We start from the raw sequence: 20,103 nt of genomic DNA, 5'->3' as shown, positions 1-20,103 counted from the left end.
CCTGGGTGTCCGGAAGCCGGCTCGTTTGAAATGTCATCTCTCCTGAAGCCGAGCGGTAATGATAGCGTCGCCGTGACACTTCCCAGAGCTGCCTTCGCCGCACGTTTGCTCTACGTACTAGTGCCGCCTGTACACAACTCGTCACCTCTAGTACTTGACTCTCGTACTGCGAGAGCAAACTTCCTCAATATTAGTAAAAAACAAACCCTTCTGCACTGATGGCAGAACCAAACAGGAAGGGCCGGTGCCGATGAAGAGATGCTTTTAAAACACAGTTTCCTTGATCCATTCATTCACTCACCAAGTGTTTATTTAGTGCCTACTGTATGCCAGCCCCTGTGCCAGGCCCCATGGGCTATAGCAGTGAACAAGGTACAGAAAAGTTCTTGCCCTTAGCTAGCTTCCTTTCCAGCAGGATTAAACAGACAAACACTTAAACATATAACCATCCAGTGACAGTAAGTGACATACAGAAAGAGAGAAGCCGGCTTATCCCGGGAGCCAGATACGGGACTCGATCCCAGGAACCCGGGATCATGACCTGGGCCGAAGGCAGACACTTAACTGACTGAGCCACCCAGGCACCCCAAAACCACAGTTCTCTTAGATATGTGAAGTACTCAGAGGTTAAGGAAAACAGAGGGGTTTAGTAAAACATCATTATTTCCAGAAATGGCTCCCAGGACTTTCTTAATTTCTTCCTCTGCCTAAAAGCCTTCTAAATGAGGCCTTAACTCTCCCTTTTTTATATCATTCAGAATAAATAAAGGGCAGGAGGGGGTTAGTAGGACATCACCTAGCCAAGTTAAACCACAGAAACCTGGGTCAACCTTTTTAAAACAGAAGGATTTAGGGGGGCCTGGGTGGCTGAGTCGGTTGAGTGTCTGACTTGTGATTTCGGCTCAGGTCATGACCTCATGGGTCATGAGATCGAGCCCCAAGTCAGGATCTGTGCTTAACGGGGAGTCTGCTTGAGATTCTCTCTCTCCCTCTCCCCCTTCCCCCTGCGTGCTCTCTCTCTCTCTCTCTCAAATAAATCTTTAAAAAAATAGAATAGATGGATTTAAGGATAAATAGTGCTGGTTTCTAATCCCCAAATCAAAACTGCCTCATTCTTTTGTGTCAGGAGACATCTCTTCTGAGGTTGACATTCATCATAAACATGGTACCATCAAGAAGAAAGTTACTGCCAGAGGGTGATTAATGGCCATGTTGACAAAACAAAAAATGTATGTTAAAAAAATACTGTGCATTTGTGCCACGGCTTCCTCACATTTACCATGTAACTAAGACTTGGAAGCCTTCCAGAAGTCCCACTCTCCACCAGTAAGAGGGTCATCAGTGCAAAATTTTAGGGAGCACTATGTTTAGAGGGTGGGAGCTGTCCCGGATCCGTGGACGCTCACGTCCTACCCGCCCGCTTCTCTGTGCCTCGGACTAAAAAGATTTGAGTGTTTATCTTCATTTACATATCTAAAAAATTCTGTAAAATTCAACGAGGCTTTCCAGAGCCAGAGCTGAGTGAATTCTGTTCTGAGCCGGGCCAGCTCTGTATTGGCGATCACGTTAAACATATTCTGATGGCCATGTGTTGTTTTTGTCACACGAAAGCCTGTCTATTTTTGGTGTTTTCACATCCTGTGAGCATGAATATTAGCCAGATTTTCTCTTAAGAAGACAAAAGGCTCTTCCTTCACAGCCTAGGAAAGGAAAAAAAGTAATCTCGATCTACTTCCTGCCCACCTTGTCTCCATATATATGGTGACCCCTCCTGGAAGACACAGCCAGCATTTGAATGAAGGCTCCGTGGCTCAGTTCTTTAATTCATTCTGGAATTCCCTGCTTGCTAATTACTCCTACAGCGCTGTCAGACAGGTGAAGGTGTGCCTAATCTTCCGACGCAGAAACCTTCAATTGTAGAGTTAAATGTTTCATTGTCAGCATCTGGTGAGCCGACTCAGGCCATTCATTCAACGTCTTTTCCAATCAGAACGTACCTGTTTCAAAACAGAAATAACACCAGCTGCTCATTTTGGTCTTTTCCTGCCCCTTTATTTACATAAAACTTTCAGCAAAGTGACGGGCTTACAGCCCAGGTAACTAAAGACTAAAACACCATCTTTTCTTTTCCTAATGGGCCAAAAATGGTCATAAAACCACCTTTTATCTGAAGCAAGTGGAAGGCCGGAAGCATAAGCACTTGTGTTGAAAGGAATACCTCTCTTTTCCTTTCAGACTTTTCTTGTGTAAATATTATTTTTCTTAGGTTTCCCCCTCTGTCTTCAGTGTTAATGTTATCAAGCATCTCTTTTCTCTGGGGTCCGCCGGCACTGTGACAAATGAGCATTCAAGCATTGCAGGCCCAGAGTCTAGCTGAAGACCACGGATGGTGGAACCAGTCCCCCCGGTCACTAGCTGTGCCTGGCCTTGGGGAGATGGGTCCTGACTGCTACCTCAGGTTCCTTGTCTGAGAAATGGAGAGAAGAGAGGAAGCTGTACTCGCACTGTAGACGTGAGGAGGGAATGACTTGATGTTTGCACACTCACCGAATGGTGCCTGACCCAGAGGGAGCCCTGTGTAACTACCTTCCACAATCCGTATTCTGCCTCACCAACGTACAAATGCAGATCGGAAACATCCGTGAACTCCAGATGCGGCTTCGGAAGTACAAGATGGGATTGCTGAAAGACTAAAACACCAGCACTGCTCTCTCTTTCCGAAAGCTTTTGACTTCTGCAGAGATGGTTCTTTTCTCTTCATAATGGTCTTAGACCTGTAGCTTGTAACATTATACTTGTTCATTGCCCTGCTCTTCCAGGCCTAATTGTCCCTTTTGTATAAAAAAATATTTTGGGGGTTCTGGTCTTGAAAGATGAAGAATAAATCTCTCAAAAGTTGTACATCAGAAAAGAAATCCGACATGTAAAACCTTCCTAACTGTGAAGGGGAGGGTGGTGAGCGAGCAGCATGAGCTCCTAAGAGGAAAACAGAGAGGCTGTTTGAGGCCAGTTTGTGAAGCACGTTTGCGGACATCTTCTCTGTGGATTTTAAAGTGTCCCTTTCCCTCTCCTATGCTATCTTCAGAGATAACCAACCATATGACATTTTTCAGGCTTCAGAGATTAGAAATGAAAATTCCATTTGTACATATCTGTTAAACTGGGGCAAGATGATCGTGTTTTTCTGCCAGAGATCTAGCCAGGGGGGTTTGTCAGAGATCCCGGAGCTGCTGTTATTGCCTTTGTATTCAGAAATTTGGAAACGCTCAACATCTATGTGGGTTCCACGAACCCCACACTGGGACACCGGGGAAACTGCTAGAGAGCTCATGTTTGCATATGTTACTTAGTTGTACCTCATTTTGGATGTCTTTTGGTACAAAAAGGACAAAAATGTTTTCTTCTGTGTCTCATACAGCTGCAGTAGAGTCATAGCAAAGATAATATGGCAGGAGATTCCGGTTAAAGATGGAATGACACGAAAAGAACAGGGAAGCAAGTAAAATGTAAATCATTGGCAAGGGTAAAGCAGCATAATCCGCATATTAAAATACCTTGGAGAATTTGAGCAGAAGACCAGTCATTTAGAAGGGAGTGAATGAGAACAGAGCACACGATCGTGACATCCTGTCCCCCTTCCTGGGGGAATCTGCAGGAAGTGGACTTGCCAGCCTTTGGAACATACCAGAGGGGGTTTCGGGGGAGTCCTGAAATAGCCAGGATTATAAGCAGAATGTAATTCTGGGGGCTGTGCAGACTAAATACCGCCTGCTCCAAAAGGCCATATCTTAGGGGAGCTCTTAACTGATCCAGCAGGCCTCTGATGGGCAGCGAGCCAAGCCATACCCGTTGACCTAGAAGTAGCAGGCCTTTCTTTTACCCCCCACTAAAAAGTGACAAAAGTCAAAATAACCCAAACAGTCACTGAATCCATTTGCCTAACCACTGTGTTCCTGGATAGCAGTGCTGCGTTCTCTCACTGCCATGTGCCATGATGCTGTTATTGAGTGGAATTGGCTCTTTGCCTAGATTTGGCATGGTAGTCTCTGTCTTCTCTCCCTGGTAAATGAGTGAGAGCATACACTCCCTGAAGGCAGGGGGAGGGGGCGCTTACCCATTAATTCACTGTACCCAGAAGAGTGTCTGACACATAGACAAAGACTTACTACTTCTCAGACTTTGAGCATTATTTCACTTGGCATTTATTTAAAAAAAAAAAAAAACCTACACAATAAGTACATTTTACAGATGTGAAAACAAGGTTTAATAACTTGCCCGACCAAGGTCACACAGGTGGTTGAGTGGTAGACATGGGATTCTAACCCAGGGCTCTGACTCCCGTGTCAGGCTTCGTCACTGCTACACTGACCTGCCTCACATAGGCTACTGGATATAGTCGATTATAAATCGCTGCAGGAAAGTGACAGCTATATTACTGAAAATTCGCCTGCTTTAGGATAACCCTAACTGAAAGCCTTTTCTACCCAAATTCCAAAACTGCTGTTGGACTTGATCATGGCCTCATTTTGTGCTCTAGAAATGGCATGTAATTGCTCCTTTGTTCAGTAATTGACATAAATTAGTGCCAGTGAGTTTGACTTTCTGCGACTATTTGTCTCTAAAGAGAAGGACTCTGTGTGTATGTGTGTGTGTGTGGGTGGGTGGGTGGGTGTGTGTGTGTAGGAGACACAGAGATTGGCACTCAGTGATGCTGGACGAGTGTCTCTGTTGCTCAAACAGCAACTGCCTTCCAGGATTATTTTGTGATTGGGGAGACCATCTATCCCAATGACTTTTAAAGGCGAGCGCAGTCTTTTCTGAGAGATTCCCTGAGGAAGAGATAGAATCCAAATAACAATGTGTGGGACATTTAGATAGTAAACTTATGGGTGTTTCTAACTAAGGACAGACTAAACAAAAGCAGGAAATCACCATGACAACTGAGGAGAGAAGCAACTGGATTCCAGATCTGCCAGCAGCTCTCTCCAAAACTCAGGGAAAAGTCTGAGAAAGCCTTTAAATGGAAAACAAGTCATGTGAATTCGGGCGAATGAATGCCTGAAAGACGGGAAATGACCCAGGTGATTGGAATATACTCGATCTTGGCTAAGTGAGCACGTAAGTGTAATATTAGACTTCAAAGAACACAGACGGTGTTTTTCAACATATTTCCTCTCCTGCTCCACACTTCAGTACTCCTTTCAAATTTCGTGTTCTCGGTCAGGCCAGTTTCTCTCCTTCCTGCCACAGCAAATTTTATGCTAGGAAATACAGTCCTTTCCCCAAGGGTGTGTGGAGGTGTTCTCTCTGCAGACTTCAGCAAAGCAACTAGTATTCCTTCTATATCCTGTCCTTTCAAGTAGGAAACATTCCTTTAGTACCTATTCTTAAATAATCAGTCATTTGTTAAGTAACAGTCCTGTGCTTAAATACTGCAGGAGATTAAAGGACAAATGTCATACTTTGCCTATGTTCAGGGGAAAGCAAAACGTACCCCGAAGAAAAGAATGGCAGAATCAGCAAATGCTACATTATCTGATGCCAGGAGGAAGAGCGACTTCTTTCCTCAAAAAAGGAAGAAATCTGTAGAGAGGCCACCTCAGGGTGGAGGAAATAGAAAGCTGAGCCTGAATGAAGCCACAGGATTTAGGCACGTAGGGAGAAAGGGCAAGATCCAACAGAGACTCAGTTTTTACAAAGACAAGAAAGTGCTAGACCGGAGCCAGTGACAGCAATTGGCAAGGGAAAGTTTGGTTTAATGGAGTTGGCACGGCTCAGGGATTAAAAGTAAATAGACCAAGGTCCAATTGTGCCTCTACTGAAATGCATGATGTATGATGTCAGGCAAGTCACTTCACTGCCCTAAACTCCGGTTTCCTCAGGCTTAAATGGGAAAACCGGCCCTACTTCTTCACAGGGCTGCCGGGAGGATTAAATGAGATAATGCAGGCAAAGCACTTAGCATGCAGCAGGCACTTACAAAATGGTGGCCGTAGTAACTGTTCTTTACTGAAGTTGAATAGGGAGAGAATGTGATGAATGGGCACTGGAAAGTCATTGTAATTCTTGAGCAGGCTATTGGCTTTAATTAATGTGGGTTTGGGCAAGATTAATCTGGCCAGGGTTTGGAGGATTGATGAAGGGAAGAGCCTGAAGACGGGCTGATGTCAGGAGACTGTAAGAGTAATCTTGGCTCGATTTTCTGAGGCACTGAATTAGGCAGGTGGCAGTGAAAACTGAGCGGGAAGGAGAGTGGCAGATGGAGGAAAGAATCGACAGAATTCAGGGGCTTGATCGAGGGGCAAGAAGACAAATGGAATTAGTCAAAGATAATCCCCAAACTCTGAGTCGTAGGAACTGGGTGAGCCAGTGGCAGAACGGGTTACATGAGCTATGCTGACAGATAGCATCCCTCTGATGGAGGAAAGCTGACGTATCAGGCCAAGAGCTACCAGAAGGTGAGCCCCCGGAGGGCAGGGACCTTGGCCGCACTACTGACCTGATAGCCTCCGCAACGAGGACAGCGCTTAACACTGGGCAGAGGCCCGAAAGGTATTTTTTAATGAACGGATGGCGGGATGGTGAGAACATGGTGCATCCACAAGTAAGTAGATTGCACAGTGATGTCAAGTAGCTAGTTTTTTCTATAATGAACAATAGAGCAGCCTCAGCCTTCAGCATGGGTTAAAGTCCATATTTAATCTAGAAAGAAAAATGTTTCTCAAGGAAGCATGAAAAACTGTCCATCCAACAGAAAGTATAAACTCTTGCAACTCGAACATTGATACAAAGGGAATTTTCTAATTCAGAGGACATAAAATAAACATATTTAAAATTGGGAGGGGGAAAAAAAAACCTCGTGCTTGTACGTATTGTTTTATCCTTTCCATCCTGGGTATAGGATAAAAGAAACCCCTTACTTGCTTGTTAGAAGAAGAAAGCCCTCACTTGAAGTTCCTACTTGGCAGATGTCAGTTGAAAGCTCTGCTTATGGAATATGCTACAGTGTCAAACTCTGTTGGATAATTTTAGACGAATGTGTCATGTGTGACATGGAAATATGGCATGCTGTACATTACTGATTTCCCAAGTGTTTGCAGCAGGTAGTAATGTGCTGGGAAAGTGCTCTTCATCTAGCCACACAGTGTGCCTGTAGAGCAATGGGGAAATGCTTTTGGTGGAAATTACTTTAGTCAGGAAAAGAATCCATTTACAATATGCGCCTTCTAACATCTTTCAGACAATGCATTGTATTAAAGAGGCATTTTTTGATTAATGTTTTATAAACATTTTTCAGCATGACAGCTTAAAGCCCCGGTAAAATTGTAAATGCGTGCATCGCGTTCACTTCCATAAAGTCAAGTGCCATCTCATAAAGTCTAGTTGGATCCTGTCAACCATGGTGACACAGAATCAGTACCTGGGAGCATTAAAATTAATTCGCTTCATTTGTATTACTGCAGTGATAGCAAGATGAAAAGAGTCCTATATTTAAATTTTACTTTAAAAAGAAAACTCTTTCTAGTAAGTTTGTTTGGTTTTTAAAAATTATTGCCATTTTTTCCTCCTGCTTAAAGAATGTCGTGAAAACGGAGTGATAGTCTGTCCAGTACATCTGTGATGGGATCTGGAAAAATACAGATCCGTTGATTCGACACACTCCTTTGGAGCACCTAGTCTATGCTCAAAGATGAAGAAGAAAGCGCTGGTGGCAGTAAGTGCAGTGAACGCTAGTCTGGAGCGAGTCGCAGGCTGGGTAAGCAGAGTAGAAAGGACCTGATGGCCAGCGTGGGACTTTGAGGATGGCATCCCAGAGGAGGCGACCTAAGAGCTGAGGGCTAGAGGACTGGGTGAAGCGAGACGTGGGTGGTGGGCATTCTAGGCCCGAGGCGCTCATGTGCAAAGGCCTAGTTGGGGGGAAGCAGCACGGGCGCTCCTCCAGGCTGGAGCACAGAGGCAGCAGAGGGGGGAGCGTGACATCGAGACGTAGCGGGATGGGGGCCAGGTCAGGAGAGTCCTCGTGCACCACACTTAGGAGTCTCCCCTGGGTCACAGACTCCTGAGGGGTTTGACAGGATCCAATTTTGTGCTCGCTCTGGTCACAAATCGGAAAGGAGCTTAGAGAGGACACACATGAAGTCGGAGAGACTGGTGTGGAGACAGCGTGGGAACGCCACTGAGAGCTGACTGGCCTGAAGGAAGCTTCTGGGGAGGCGGGGTGAGCGGTCACAGGGGCGCCCAGGAAGTCACCTCATGCAGGGTTAGGTCTCATTCTGCTCCTGGCATGCCTCGGCCTTCACAGAGCAGTTCATCAGCTCCGTGAGTGCTGACTGAGCAATGAATGATGGAGGGAGTTGCTCAATGAGTGAGTGGAGAGGATGAGAGGGCGCACGTGACATAGGCTTCTGGAATAAGGGCTACCGCTGGTGTTCTGATTGGACTTGAAGATCACATTTTGCCCAATTCATGACCAAGTGGCAGAAATCACCGAATGGTGAGTGCAGGGGCTCCTGCAGGTTCCTAACCTCGCTCTATTGAATTTTGCGCCCTCATCCTGATAGTGACAGCAACGTGGCAAATATGCCCTAGAACCGATGTGTTAAACTCACTGCCTCTGAGGGATGGCCACCAGAGCGTGGAACGCTCCAACGTGGAGAAGTTAACTCTCGCTCAGCTTCTCCCAACTTCTTTCTACAATGACCTTCGAGGAAATGAAAATGCAGGCTGGAAGCTCTCTCCTGTGGCGGGGGGGGGAGGTGGGCAGGGGGATGAAAGGAAAGCAGGGAAAAAGAAAGATGGAAAGACGCAGGTAAATAGGAGATGGAGAAGAAACCCTAATAATTGGGAAGGAAAGTAGAAATCAAATGATTGAAAAGTAAGGTGGATTTTAAGACTGAGGGAAGATAGAGGTTCCCGAAACAAATGACATATGACTTGAATGGCTGCCCCCCCCCCCCCACCACCAAGTGATCGAGCTGTGAATCCATCCCAGGAGAGGAACAAGCAAGGACACGTGACAGGGACTTGGGTCCTGATCCCTGGAAGCTAGGCTTTTTTTCTCTGTTATATTATGTTCAGTCATATTTTTCACATCAGTCGCTCGAGTGCTAGTGATAGGAAATTTGATTAACGATTAACAGGGAGGTATTGCAGACACGTAAAGCAGGGAGGAGAAATCCCTCTTTAACTCGACGAACGTCTGCAGCAGCTGCTAGTCCTCACGGATCCCTTCTCTTTGTCCAGCGAGGTGAGTAACTGTAATACCAGGCGAAGGAAGAAAAGCACCTGGACCGCCAGGGTCAGTCAGGAAAACAGAAAGCACTCTTTCAACGGAGGAAAGATTAAACAGTGTCCGAAAGCTGAAAGGGGGGAAGGGGGACGGTGAGGGCAAAAAGGAGTAAAAACTTCACGAAGTAGCAAGAGCTAGGGGAACAAAGGGAAGTTGGGGTTCTCAGAGCCTAGGAGCTTGGCGGAGGAAATGGGGGCTCTGACCTCTTAGGAGGGGCACAGTGAGCTATCAGCTGGAGCCAACTGCTGCTGCACCCCAAAGGTGCTGTTGCTCGAAGCAGCCCCAAGTACCTCCTCCTCCAGCCTCCCTCTAGTGCCCCTACCGGCAGAAGCATCGGGGAGTCTGGAGTCCGGCAGACGAGGAGGAGTGATGTTCGCAGAGTCCCGGCCCCATCCCTGAGCAGCTACAGACAGAAGATGAGACCCAAGAGCCGGAGAGCCAGCACAGGGCCAGAAGAGAACTTCGCACAGATTGGGATGAGGGTCCAAAGCAGGTAGAAGGTCACTTGTGCACTGGAAGCTTCTTGAGAGTAAAGACTTGGCTCCGTCTTTCCGTCTGTGTGCCCTAGACACTTGGGGGGGGCGGGGGGGTCCTAGCCCTCACTTAGCTCCTCAGGCGTAGGCAATCACAGGAACATCCTGGTAAGGGGAGCAGGGGAGTTCGGTGTGGCCTGCTGCTTCTGGAAGTGCTTCTGGGCAGCATCCAAGAGGAAGGAGTTCCAAAAGAACTTCTGGAGGAGAAAGTTTTTTGCGTACCCAAAGGCTGCATTTCTGCTTAATGAAGCTGCAATCCCTGGGGCATGGTGGACTGAAGCCCTCAGAGACCTTGAACCTTCCCTGGCACAGACGGCTGGAAATGCAAGTTGCTTGGGTTGCAATTCAGACCCCACCCCTTGGGACAGTTTCCTGACAAGAAGGTGTCTCCATTTCCTCCTCAGTAAGCGGTGCGAACACTAGTTTTCATCGGCCTCCCAGGGTTGTCACGAGGCTTCATTCTTTCTTGGGAGAGCACTTGGGCAGCATGTGACATCTAGAAAGCACTCGCACACTAATGACAATCGGCATCATTATTGCGAGCTTTGTGTACCTAATTCCTCACACTAGGTGACTCCCTGCTGTAGCTTACCTTGAGATACCTTGTCTCTCTTGCAGCCCATTTTTTGTTTACTGACTGTAATAGCAGAGCCCACTTCAGCTTGCTGAGGAATGACCCGGAACCCGAGTCTTCGCCAAGAAAGGGTAGCTTGCGTGATTTAGCCCAGCAGCCAAGGTCCACGAACTTTGGGTCAGAAACCCCTGCTGTCATCACTTCCAGGGACCAGTATCTCCATATTCCTATCACTTGCCCCCTTGAGCCCTGCTTTTACTCCAGCCCGATCCCCCCGCCCCTGAGCATCATCCCTTTGCGCCAAATAACCTTTCCTGGAAACAGGAGGAGGACGCTCAGCTCTTCTTTTCTCATCATGATAACTTCCCAGGATCATAATATCAGATGCTGCTTTTCGACTATCAATTGATTACGTCTATTATTTTAAAAAGAAAGCTCTTTTGTTTTTTATATTGGTGAGAAGACAGAAAGTGCAAAAATCTAAACGTGTACTTTCCAAGCTTTGAGAGAGAGATTGTTGGGGACGAGTTAAGTGTTTTCAGTTTACGGCAATGATTTGTGAGGCTATGAAAAAGAAAGCGGCTATGAAATACATTTTTGCATAAAGGTCTGAAATTTATTAGAAGGTAAAAATAATTGAAAAAGCAGAGCTTTCCTCAGTGAGTTATAATAAAAATTTATGTGCCATCAGTGTGCATGTTTAGGACCTTGGGTCCTTCTCAGAGGCTGTTCTCAAAGAAACAAGAAGGAAGCTAAGCGATTAAAGCTATTCCGTTGAAAAAGCTCACATACAGACACAGTAATCCTGACAACTGGGCCATATTAAAACAATGGGTAATAATAGTCAAATTGCTGGCGTCTGATTTCTCTTACAAAAGCTTAATAGGTACACACTATAGGGAGCTGTTCGCAAAACCTGCAGACCTTGCCCTTGGTTTAGTAGAAGGGTAGACTCAGGAAGTAGTATTCACTTACCTGAGTTCCATTAAGACCTTCACTGTGGGGTTTGAACATTCAGCCCTCATCTTAGAATTCACCTGCCATATAATATCGCTGACCAAAGAGAAGGCACAAAGCCTTTATTAACATTCATCTAGTGAAAGTACCCTCCCACTTATAATGGTATATATCATATATTATCTTACCATATCCTTTTGGTCCTCAAAAGTGAACTTTGGGACATAAAATGATGCCAGGCAGGCCTCCAGCAGACGTTTTCACTACTAAGCAAGAGAAGATCCATTTTGAATCTCTGCTTAACTCATATTCTGTAGCCTTCGGAGAAGCAACTCTTCTCTCCTGTCCTTGGTAGACAGCCTGCTCATTTGCAGTGGGATTTACTGGTGCCTTTGAACACTGAACCACCTTTTCAGTTTCATCCCCTCGGGGTGGAGCATAGAGTTTTATGTAGTGAAAGGAAGATGGAGGGATTTGATGAGTCTTTTGAGACATTCCCTATGAACACGTTCAGGAGGGAAGGTGGTAATGACCTAGTCCAGAGCTCCAGTTTTAATGGCGTGTGTCTTTAGTTTGATGACAGACTGAATCTGACTCTAGATGTTCTGTCTTCTTTGTTCATCAGGAATTCCAATGCTGAAGATCGTGTTTGCAGGCCACGAGCACCTGTCTCTAATATCCGTGCCCTTACTCATCTACCACCCAGTTCAGATCCTTCTGGGAAGCGTGTTGGTGCCAACAATAAAGTCTTGGATGGTGTCAAGGCAGAAGGTGAGACTCTGGAAGGATCTCATTTGAATCCAGATCAGATTGAAATGCTATTTCTGAATCTTAGCTGTTCATATACTTTAACTTTTGCTAGCATATCCTCATTCTCAAGTACGTAGTTTCTTAGCCAATCACGATAATGATGATGCATTGATCCATTTCAATTTGAAAAGGAGGACTGAAGGTTACATGTTTTATATTGTTATAAAAGTACAACTAGACTTAAAATGCAGTTTTAAAAAGCTTTTGTAAAACAATCCACTCATATGAGAGGGCATACTGCAATGAGGTAAAGGTGAATATACTCAGAATATCCATGCCCCTCCTCTGAGGTATACACCTTCCTTCCCCCACCCTGTCTTTCCTACGTGTCCTGATTTCACATGCCTTTCTAAATATGATAGCACCTGGCTTTATCTAAAATGCCTACTTTATTTTTAATTTTCCAGACACCTAGTAACTTCTTTGCACAGCAAAACTATGCATTTGATCATTTAAAAAATTTAATTAGCAAAAGAACCCACACAATGTCAATTTCACCACACTTAGCTCAGAGTCTTTTAATGTATTCAATATCTTTAGATTTGTTTTCCTAAATTATCAGCCAAAATAAAATCAGGATGATTCACACAAAGTTTAGATGCTGCGTATACCATCAAAGCACCCATCGGGCTGGCTCCTTCCCAGTGGCTCAGACCTTACAGGACTTCCCTGAGCCTGGACACAAGGTGGCAGCTGTTATCAGGAGAAGAGTAGGAAAAAGAGACAGCCGGTGGTAGGGACATGCCCTGTGTTTTGTCATTAGGGTCCTGAAAATGGAATAGCCACACTACCCCCTGTTGAGCTCTGTGTGTGCTAATAAGCACATCCCAATCTTCACCTGGTTCGGAGTGTGGACCTTGAGCCAGCCTGCGGGCTCTGCCACCTCTTCTCTGGGAGCCCTTGGCCACCTTATTTCCCTTCTAGGTACCTCAGCATCTGCCACCCTGAGACTGACGATAATATCCGCTCCTCAGAGTTGTGGAGGATTCTCTGGCAGGTGTTTGATAAACGCTAGCTGCTATAATTACCGTTATTGTCACTGTTGTTCATCACGATCTACGACACGGGAGCAAGCTCTGCTGTTGCCATGGGACAGTTTAGGAAGGAGGCTTGGGGAGTCGAGCAACTTGCTCGAGGTTGTGTGGGTGGGTTAGTCAGTTCTAGAGTGAGGACTGGAACCCTGGTTTGTTTGGTCCCCAAAATCTTTCCCCAATACCACAAGGACACTTGAGACAGAAACAGAACATTATTTTTAGGAGTGCCCTAGGTCCCCAGGATCCCACCTGAACAAGTTAGCCCACCCGGCACCTTCATTCATTTTTCCACTTACCAGGACGGTGGTGATTACCATTGCTTACTGGGTACCACTCCGGGCTCCAGCCCGCCCACTCAAGGGTTGGTGGAGGAGCGGTTTAGTGCCTTTTTATTTCTGTTACTATTTATCCCTTTTGAAAACTTCCATTTATATCTGTCAATGTATGTGTGCACTGTTGGTCAGCATTGATACACGTCAATTTTGACAAAGAATGAAGAAAATGATTTAAAAATCCTAATATTCGGTCAAAAATATGCAGTTGTAGTGAACAACAAATTAAATAGAATGAAATTGTCTTCTAAATGTTTAAAAGCAGAGTGACAGAAGCATTTCCAAAAGGGAGGCTAAATTGGACAATGCTGTTCATTCTCCTTTTGCACAGAAACCACTCTGGACCCGGGAGGTGTTGGCTACCTTAGAATAATCCAGAAAGTGTGGAATATTTGCCCATCCCATTTGACCACAAAAATAAATACAAACTGTCAATCATAAGTGTATCCATGGGTATCTCTTCTGCTTTGTAAGTAAGACTGATTGAGACCCGTGGCCGCCCTCCCGTGTACAGCGGGACGGTGTGAGTAGCCAGATCGGGCTGGAGAAATGACAAAGTCCACTGGCCAGTGAGGTGGGCAAGCGGACCCGTTTGTGTCCAGAGGTTTGGATCATTGGTTACGTAATGCTATGGGGGCGGGTGGGCTTCGTCTTCCTTCTAGTGGCATAAATTATCTGGTGTTAATTGATGCTTTCGTTTTGTTCATAGATACTGTCCAGCTCTGAACACCATGTTGTCCTTTCTTATAGGGAGTGAAGTTGACAAGGCCAACAGTATAACGAAGGAGGCAGTCTTTACGCAGCGATGTATATATGTACAGGATTGTGCATACAGACAGTTCTGAAGACTTGTACTTGTGAATGTGGCTTCGATGCATATTTTATTTTTTTACACAAAAATATGATATAACAGTTTAAGTGCCTTAAAATGTATTTGGCAGGAGCATTATTTCCAAAACCTACTTTGTTGGTTACTGCCAGGGGTGGTACCGTATTTTGGAGTGGTTTTTTTTGGTTTTGTTTTGTTTTTCCAAACACAGGAAACCATGATCGTGACAAAAAGCAAACACGCTTTCCTCGTACCACCTTTGGTGCAGTACAACCCTTCACTAGTTACTGTGCTGTTTGAAATGAGGTCACACCATCAGGAAAATGCCCTTCTGATGACAGTGAAAATTTCCAAAGTCTTATTCATGAATACTTTGATTTACTGTGTGATTCTTTGTTTCTACAACTGTGACATGCCTCTTCCTTATCAACTCAGCAGGGGTCATAGATGGCATAGATGCTGAAACGCATAAGTTATCTGCATTTCTTGACATCATTTTTTAGACATTCCTTCAGATAGTTGTTTCCACGCAGAAATTCCTCAGTCCCATTATAAGAGATTGTGGTGTTATGTGTCTTAAATTTATTATAAGCTGCTTCAAAGAAAGAGCCTGATGTGTGAGCTAGAAGGAAGTGAAGTTTTGAGGTAAACTACAGGACTTGGTATTCAGGATTTTTTGAAATTATATTTCATATATTTTCCCTCTTTCTGCCATAATTTCTTTCTTACCTGTTTTCCAGCACACTTGCAAACTCCTGACAGCCAAATGTGAGACGTGAAAGTGTTACAGTCAGTTTGAAAACAGCAACAATTAATGATGGATTATACTCACATTCCACAACTGAGACCAGAATTTCTTCTTGTTCCGCAGATGTCTGAGCACAAATTGCCCCTTTTAGCCAGAAGCAGCCTGTTTCATCCTTGAATTAAGCACACTTAAGGCATTTGAGACGAGTTATTAATGAAAATTTCCTTGGCAGATTTGACAAATGTTTGCAACAGTTTTTTGAAATTAAATCGTATTGTTCTTATGAATAAGTAAAAATATAAAGGTCATGGACACAAACAAATGTTACATATACACACTCTGTGTAGCCAGATGGAAAGAAAAATGGGCACGGAAAATACAAAACCATTCATTAACCAAAAGATCAAATAAAATGAGGCCCCAACTGGGCATCAGCTTTCAAAGGAGTATTCAATCTTTGCTTCGACTGTGGCTGGACGAACTTTCACTGCACACAGATAGAGAAGAAAGAGATATAGAGAACTAGGGGACAGTTGTTCTGTTTCCTGCCCAGCATTCTGTCACGTCCTCTCTGCATGTCCTTTCTTGATTTGACAGACAGTATTGGCATCCTGGGTCACACTGAGGCTGACTCTGTGGTCAGCAACAGAAAAGATCATTCCTTAGAAACTTACCAGGTTTATCAGTAGCGTAAATTCGTAATTATCGTCACAACCAGGTCTCATCTTGTGTTACTTCTGACCATTTCAATATTGCTGGACCTCATCAATTTCACAGGAGTTATCCTCAGTGTAAATTTTAAGGCTAATACCAGACTCTGCAAAAATGTGTGGTGAACAGGCTGTTTGTCAAGAATTTCACTCATACCTAAAACTCCAGTAATTTTGCTCGATATTTCTGATGCTCACAATTGGAGCACAGAAAGGTTTTTGTGTTTTGTTCCTACAATTTTCTTGGGATTTCAAAGGCAATGGGGTTGTCCGTCTGTCTGTCTGAGCTATAAAAATCTTTCTCCCCAGCATCAGAATACTGATTTTTTTTCTCCCCAACTTATCTACCTCTATTGTCTAACACCTACAGTAGGTGTGATTATGGGATAAAGTTCAACTGAAAATGCTATAACATGCTTTAAAAAAATGTTTTGTTTTCAAATAATCTCTACATAGTGCATTTTGGTGGCTTTAGTGATACGTTTATGCCTATTTCTTTTTTTACACAAATATTATTTTTCCATAAAGAATAAAAATTAAAAATTAAAATCACAATTTATTTGTAATTCATGCTTATTGGGATGTAATTATTAAAAAACCTCAAAATATTTTATTATTGTGTTATGCACTGTCAGGCTATCCGTTTATGCATTTTTTTTGTCTAAATGTATTTATGAAGGAAATACATTAGATTATATTTATGTTTACTCATTTTTCCACCTGCATTTTTTTAAGTGTTTGTTATGAAATTTGATTTTTTTAAGGGGTGATAATGTTAGTCTTTTCATGTGTTCTTTTCTAAGTTTTAAATTTTGTATTTTTTAAAAATTCCCTATTCTGTTTAAAACTAACACACCTCTGGCTAATGTTCAGTGTTTGTTTATGCTAAATACCAAATTTTTACAAAAGGATTGGTGAAATAATAAAGTGGATTATTTATGATGAATGGAAGATGGAAATAATTCTATGATTAAACAAAGAAATGTTTCAGAAATCACAAGAGAACCTGTGGCTTATTTTTAATCTGTTTTCAGATGCACTCATAATGCCTTCTAAGTCTCTCTCGATTTCTCTGTATTCGTTCCGGTACTATTATATCATTTGTGGTTAAAAACACATAAGCTTCATAATTGTCCAGGTATCCATGTCATCAATACCTCCACCACGGCATCGTGTTAAAATCCAAAACTCGCTCTTGCTTTTTGGTTAGAGTTGTTTTCTCTGCAATAGGGTTGACAACCAGAAGAGAAACATACCCAAACAGAAAGGGCCGAATTTAAATGATCTGAATTCTAGGCACCCTTGTCATATTTTCAAGGCATAGAAAAGACGGAGCCTTGGAATGCCTTTTCCAAACACAGCGTTTCTTTACGAGGGCCTTACCTTGAAGGATTGTAGAATTCCATATTTGTGTCTTCTTCGTTGGCTGTCTTCTTGGCTTAGCAATCCCCTTCTCCCTGGCAGGCTGTTGGAAATGCCACCCCCTCCACGAGGCTTTCCTGCCCCCCATAGCCAGCACCAGACTTGCTCCCTGTGACATACTCTTAGAACTTGTCCTTCAAGTTCTGAAACCTTTGCATCGTCTAATCATGACTTTGCATTTCTCTCCTACAGCGTGGCCCTCATTTCCTCTTCTCTGCGGTGCCTAGCACAGTGCCTGGCTCAGCGTAACCAAAAAATACGCATTGATTTTCTCAATTGTGATCTTAATAGTAGGACATGAACCTTCAAAATTATGAGAGAGCGCTTCCCTACGTACAGATCATTACTAATTTACAAGGAAAACGGACTTCTTTACTGCTGTTCCTATCCGGAATAAAACTGGAACTGTGTCGTGCTACTCAGAGAAATGCGTTACTTCATAGCTGTGTAAATATGAACTGTCCAAGGTGACATTGCAGGTGTGATAAGCAAACAACTTTCATCTTCTCTGCTCTGACAGCACAGTAAACCCTCAATAATTCAGGCTAAATCAGGTTGGGTCGATCAGAATTAGTGACTACTGTATATGCATAAAAAATAAAGAGTTTCCCTTAGAGAAATTTTAACATACTGCAAAGAGTAGGTACACATTATTATGATTATTATCCTATCATTGGTTTGTATATAAGACATAAATAAAAGGTCTTATAAGAGTTTATTCTCTCTAGCAAGCCAACTAATCTTATTTACACTATAGGACAGTTTCTCAAATGTGAGTAAAATAGAACCTCATTTAAAGGGAAAAACATTGTCTCGTAGACCCTGGGAAACTCATCCACAGAGCCAAATCTGAGAAACTGCATTAAACAGTAAATGACCGTCACTAACGATCCATTGGGGCCCATGTGCTTGGGGACACGGGCGAGGACGAGACCCATGTAATCACAGAACCACGCTGAGTCATAGAGGGTCCCCTGGATGATTTCAACAACTCAGAAATTCCAGACCGTCGGAAGAAAGGAGCCCAGGGTTTCTGGGAGACCAGGCCTTAGAGTCCGCTGACAGGAAAAGACAACACACTGAAGAGATCCATCCTGGTCTCCGCCATACACCTGGATCATTCCCTTGATACCCGCTATCCCAGATGTGCGGCCCTTGCGACATGGTTGATTCGTGCTCTCTGCTGAAAGTTCTAGACTCTGACTCTGGGCGTTCACAGAGAGCACCACTGTCGGTGTGGCGTCCTGGGCCGGTTTTGCCAAAGTGCTAAAAACTCATGCTGTATCTTTTCCACCGATGCGTGTTCACCACAACTTCCTACCCTGGGCCCCGCTGCTATTAGCATCTCATGTGTGGTGTATTCTGACAGCACCCCCACCCCCTCAGCTGCCACCCACAGCCGTACCTGAGAAGTCCCACGCATGTTGAAGATGAAGCAAAATACCATTTCACAGCTCACCTCTCCGCTCACGAAGCCAATGAGAGTTGTGTGACATCCAAGGTTTGTTACTAGGACCAAATGAGATAATCCCCGCAAATAGCTTGTCACAGCGCCTGCCACTTGGCAAGAACTCAATAGGTGGCAGCCATTATCATTGCCCAACAAGGGATGGGACCTGGACGTGTAGAGTCAGGTGTCAGGCTCCGTTCTGCATGACTTCTAATTATGCAAAAGACCTATTACAAAGTCCATTAAATGTCACTAATCAAGTCAGGAAGTGACTAGGGCATGAGTCTTACTTCATCAGTTAATGAAGATACCTGATTCTGAATTTCAAGATGGTTGCAGCAATCCCTGTGTTCCAGCATGGAGAGGAAGGCCCTCCCAGCCCACCATTGCTATCTGTGTCATGCCTTTTTCTGCCTACTCCAAAGAACTCCAAGCAGAAATTTTCCCAACTTCCCCAAAAGCCCTGGGTCTAAGAACCATCTGATAAAGCAGTTGACAGAGCTGCCCCCATATTGATTCCAACTGATTAATGCCTGCCTGGGATGAGTTCTGATTCAGGGGCTGCTCCCAGAGCAGGCACTGTGGTCACGGCCCTCTCAGAGGGCCGTTCCTTGAGCACACTGCATCCCTTTCCACTCCATTGAGTACCACCATGGCCCTGGCATGGCTGGCTGTCCATTCCATATGCACCCTTTCCACTCATCCCTTAAAGGATAACATTTCCAGAAATTCCAGTGTCCGATTTTTCTTCCCATCCCTCACCCCCTGCTTTTCCCAATGCCTTTCCCACTGTCCCAGCATCAGTCACTTGCTGTAAACCAGCAAGAGCTCCCAGATCGGTAGCCCTGAGTGCATGTCTGACTACATTTGGACATTCCCACGTGGGCATCCTCAAGGCACCTCTAATCCCACACTCTTGAAGAAAAGCCAACTACCTCCTCCTTTCCCTATGCTCAGTCCTCCCCAAGCCCGCCTCCTATGTTGCCACAGCAACCAGGCCTGGGGAACCTCCCCCCCCACCCAGACCTTCACCTCTCCCTTTTCATATTCAGTAGTCAACAAATTCTCTTGATCCTATTATAAATCCTTTCCTTAATCTCCACCTTCTTCACCCCACTGCCACTGTCTTAAAATACCTTTTCAAGTGTTTCTTTTTTCTTCTAGTAATACATTTCTCCAATCCAGGACACATTCATCAATCGCCTACCACATGCCAAGTGCTCCGCTAAATGCTTTTCATGAATTACCCCCACTTAATCCTTATGACGATTTTGACGTTGGTGTGATTATTCCCATTTTACAGATTAGAAAGTGGAGGCTCCAAGAAACTAAGTTCCAGGTGCCATAGCTCGTAAGTGGTGAAGCCTGGATTTCCTCCTGGGGTGCTGACACAGCCAGCACCTCTGTGCTCGTGA

At 44.4% G+C, this 20,103-nt stretch overlaps 1 protein-coding gene across 5 annotated transcripts in view; it reads left to right on the top strand.

The window, feature by feature from the left end:
- SLC10A7 (solute carrier family 10 member 7) overlaps nt 1-16,810 on the top strand; it is a 242,335-nt gene extending 225,525 nt beyond the window's left edge. For 2 of the 5 annotated variants that reach the window (XM_008685453.2, XM_008685450.2), the window contains 2 exons: nt 11,979-12,124; nt 14,239-16,810. In XM_008685453.2, coding sequence (XP_008683675.1) covers nt 11,979-12,124; nt 14,239-14,286 — 194 coding nt within the window. In that variant the 3' untranslated portion in view covers nt 14,287-16,810. Of the gene's footprint in view, nt 1-11,978; nt 12,125-13,860; nt 13,948-14,238 lie in introns of those variants that run through there. The other 3 variants (XM_008685454.2, XM_008685452.2, XM_008685451.2) reach the window with 2 other exon arrangements.
- The last annotated feature ends 3,293 nt before the right edge of the window (nt 16,811-20,103 follow it).

The sequence above is a fragment of the Ursus maritimus genome, unplaced genomic scaffold (assembly GCF_017311325.1).
Source record: "Ursus maritimus isolate PB19 unplaced genomic scaffold, ASM1731132v1 scaffold_11, whole genome shotgun sequence".
Lineage (NCBI taxonomy): Eukaryota > Metazoa > Chordata > Mammalia > Carnivora > Ursidae > Ursus > Ursus maritimus.
Note: the sequence above shows the minus strand (reverse complement) of the source record. Positions and strands in the feature narration are given on the sequence as shown.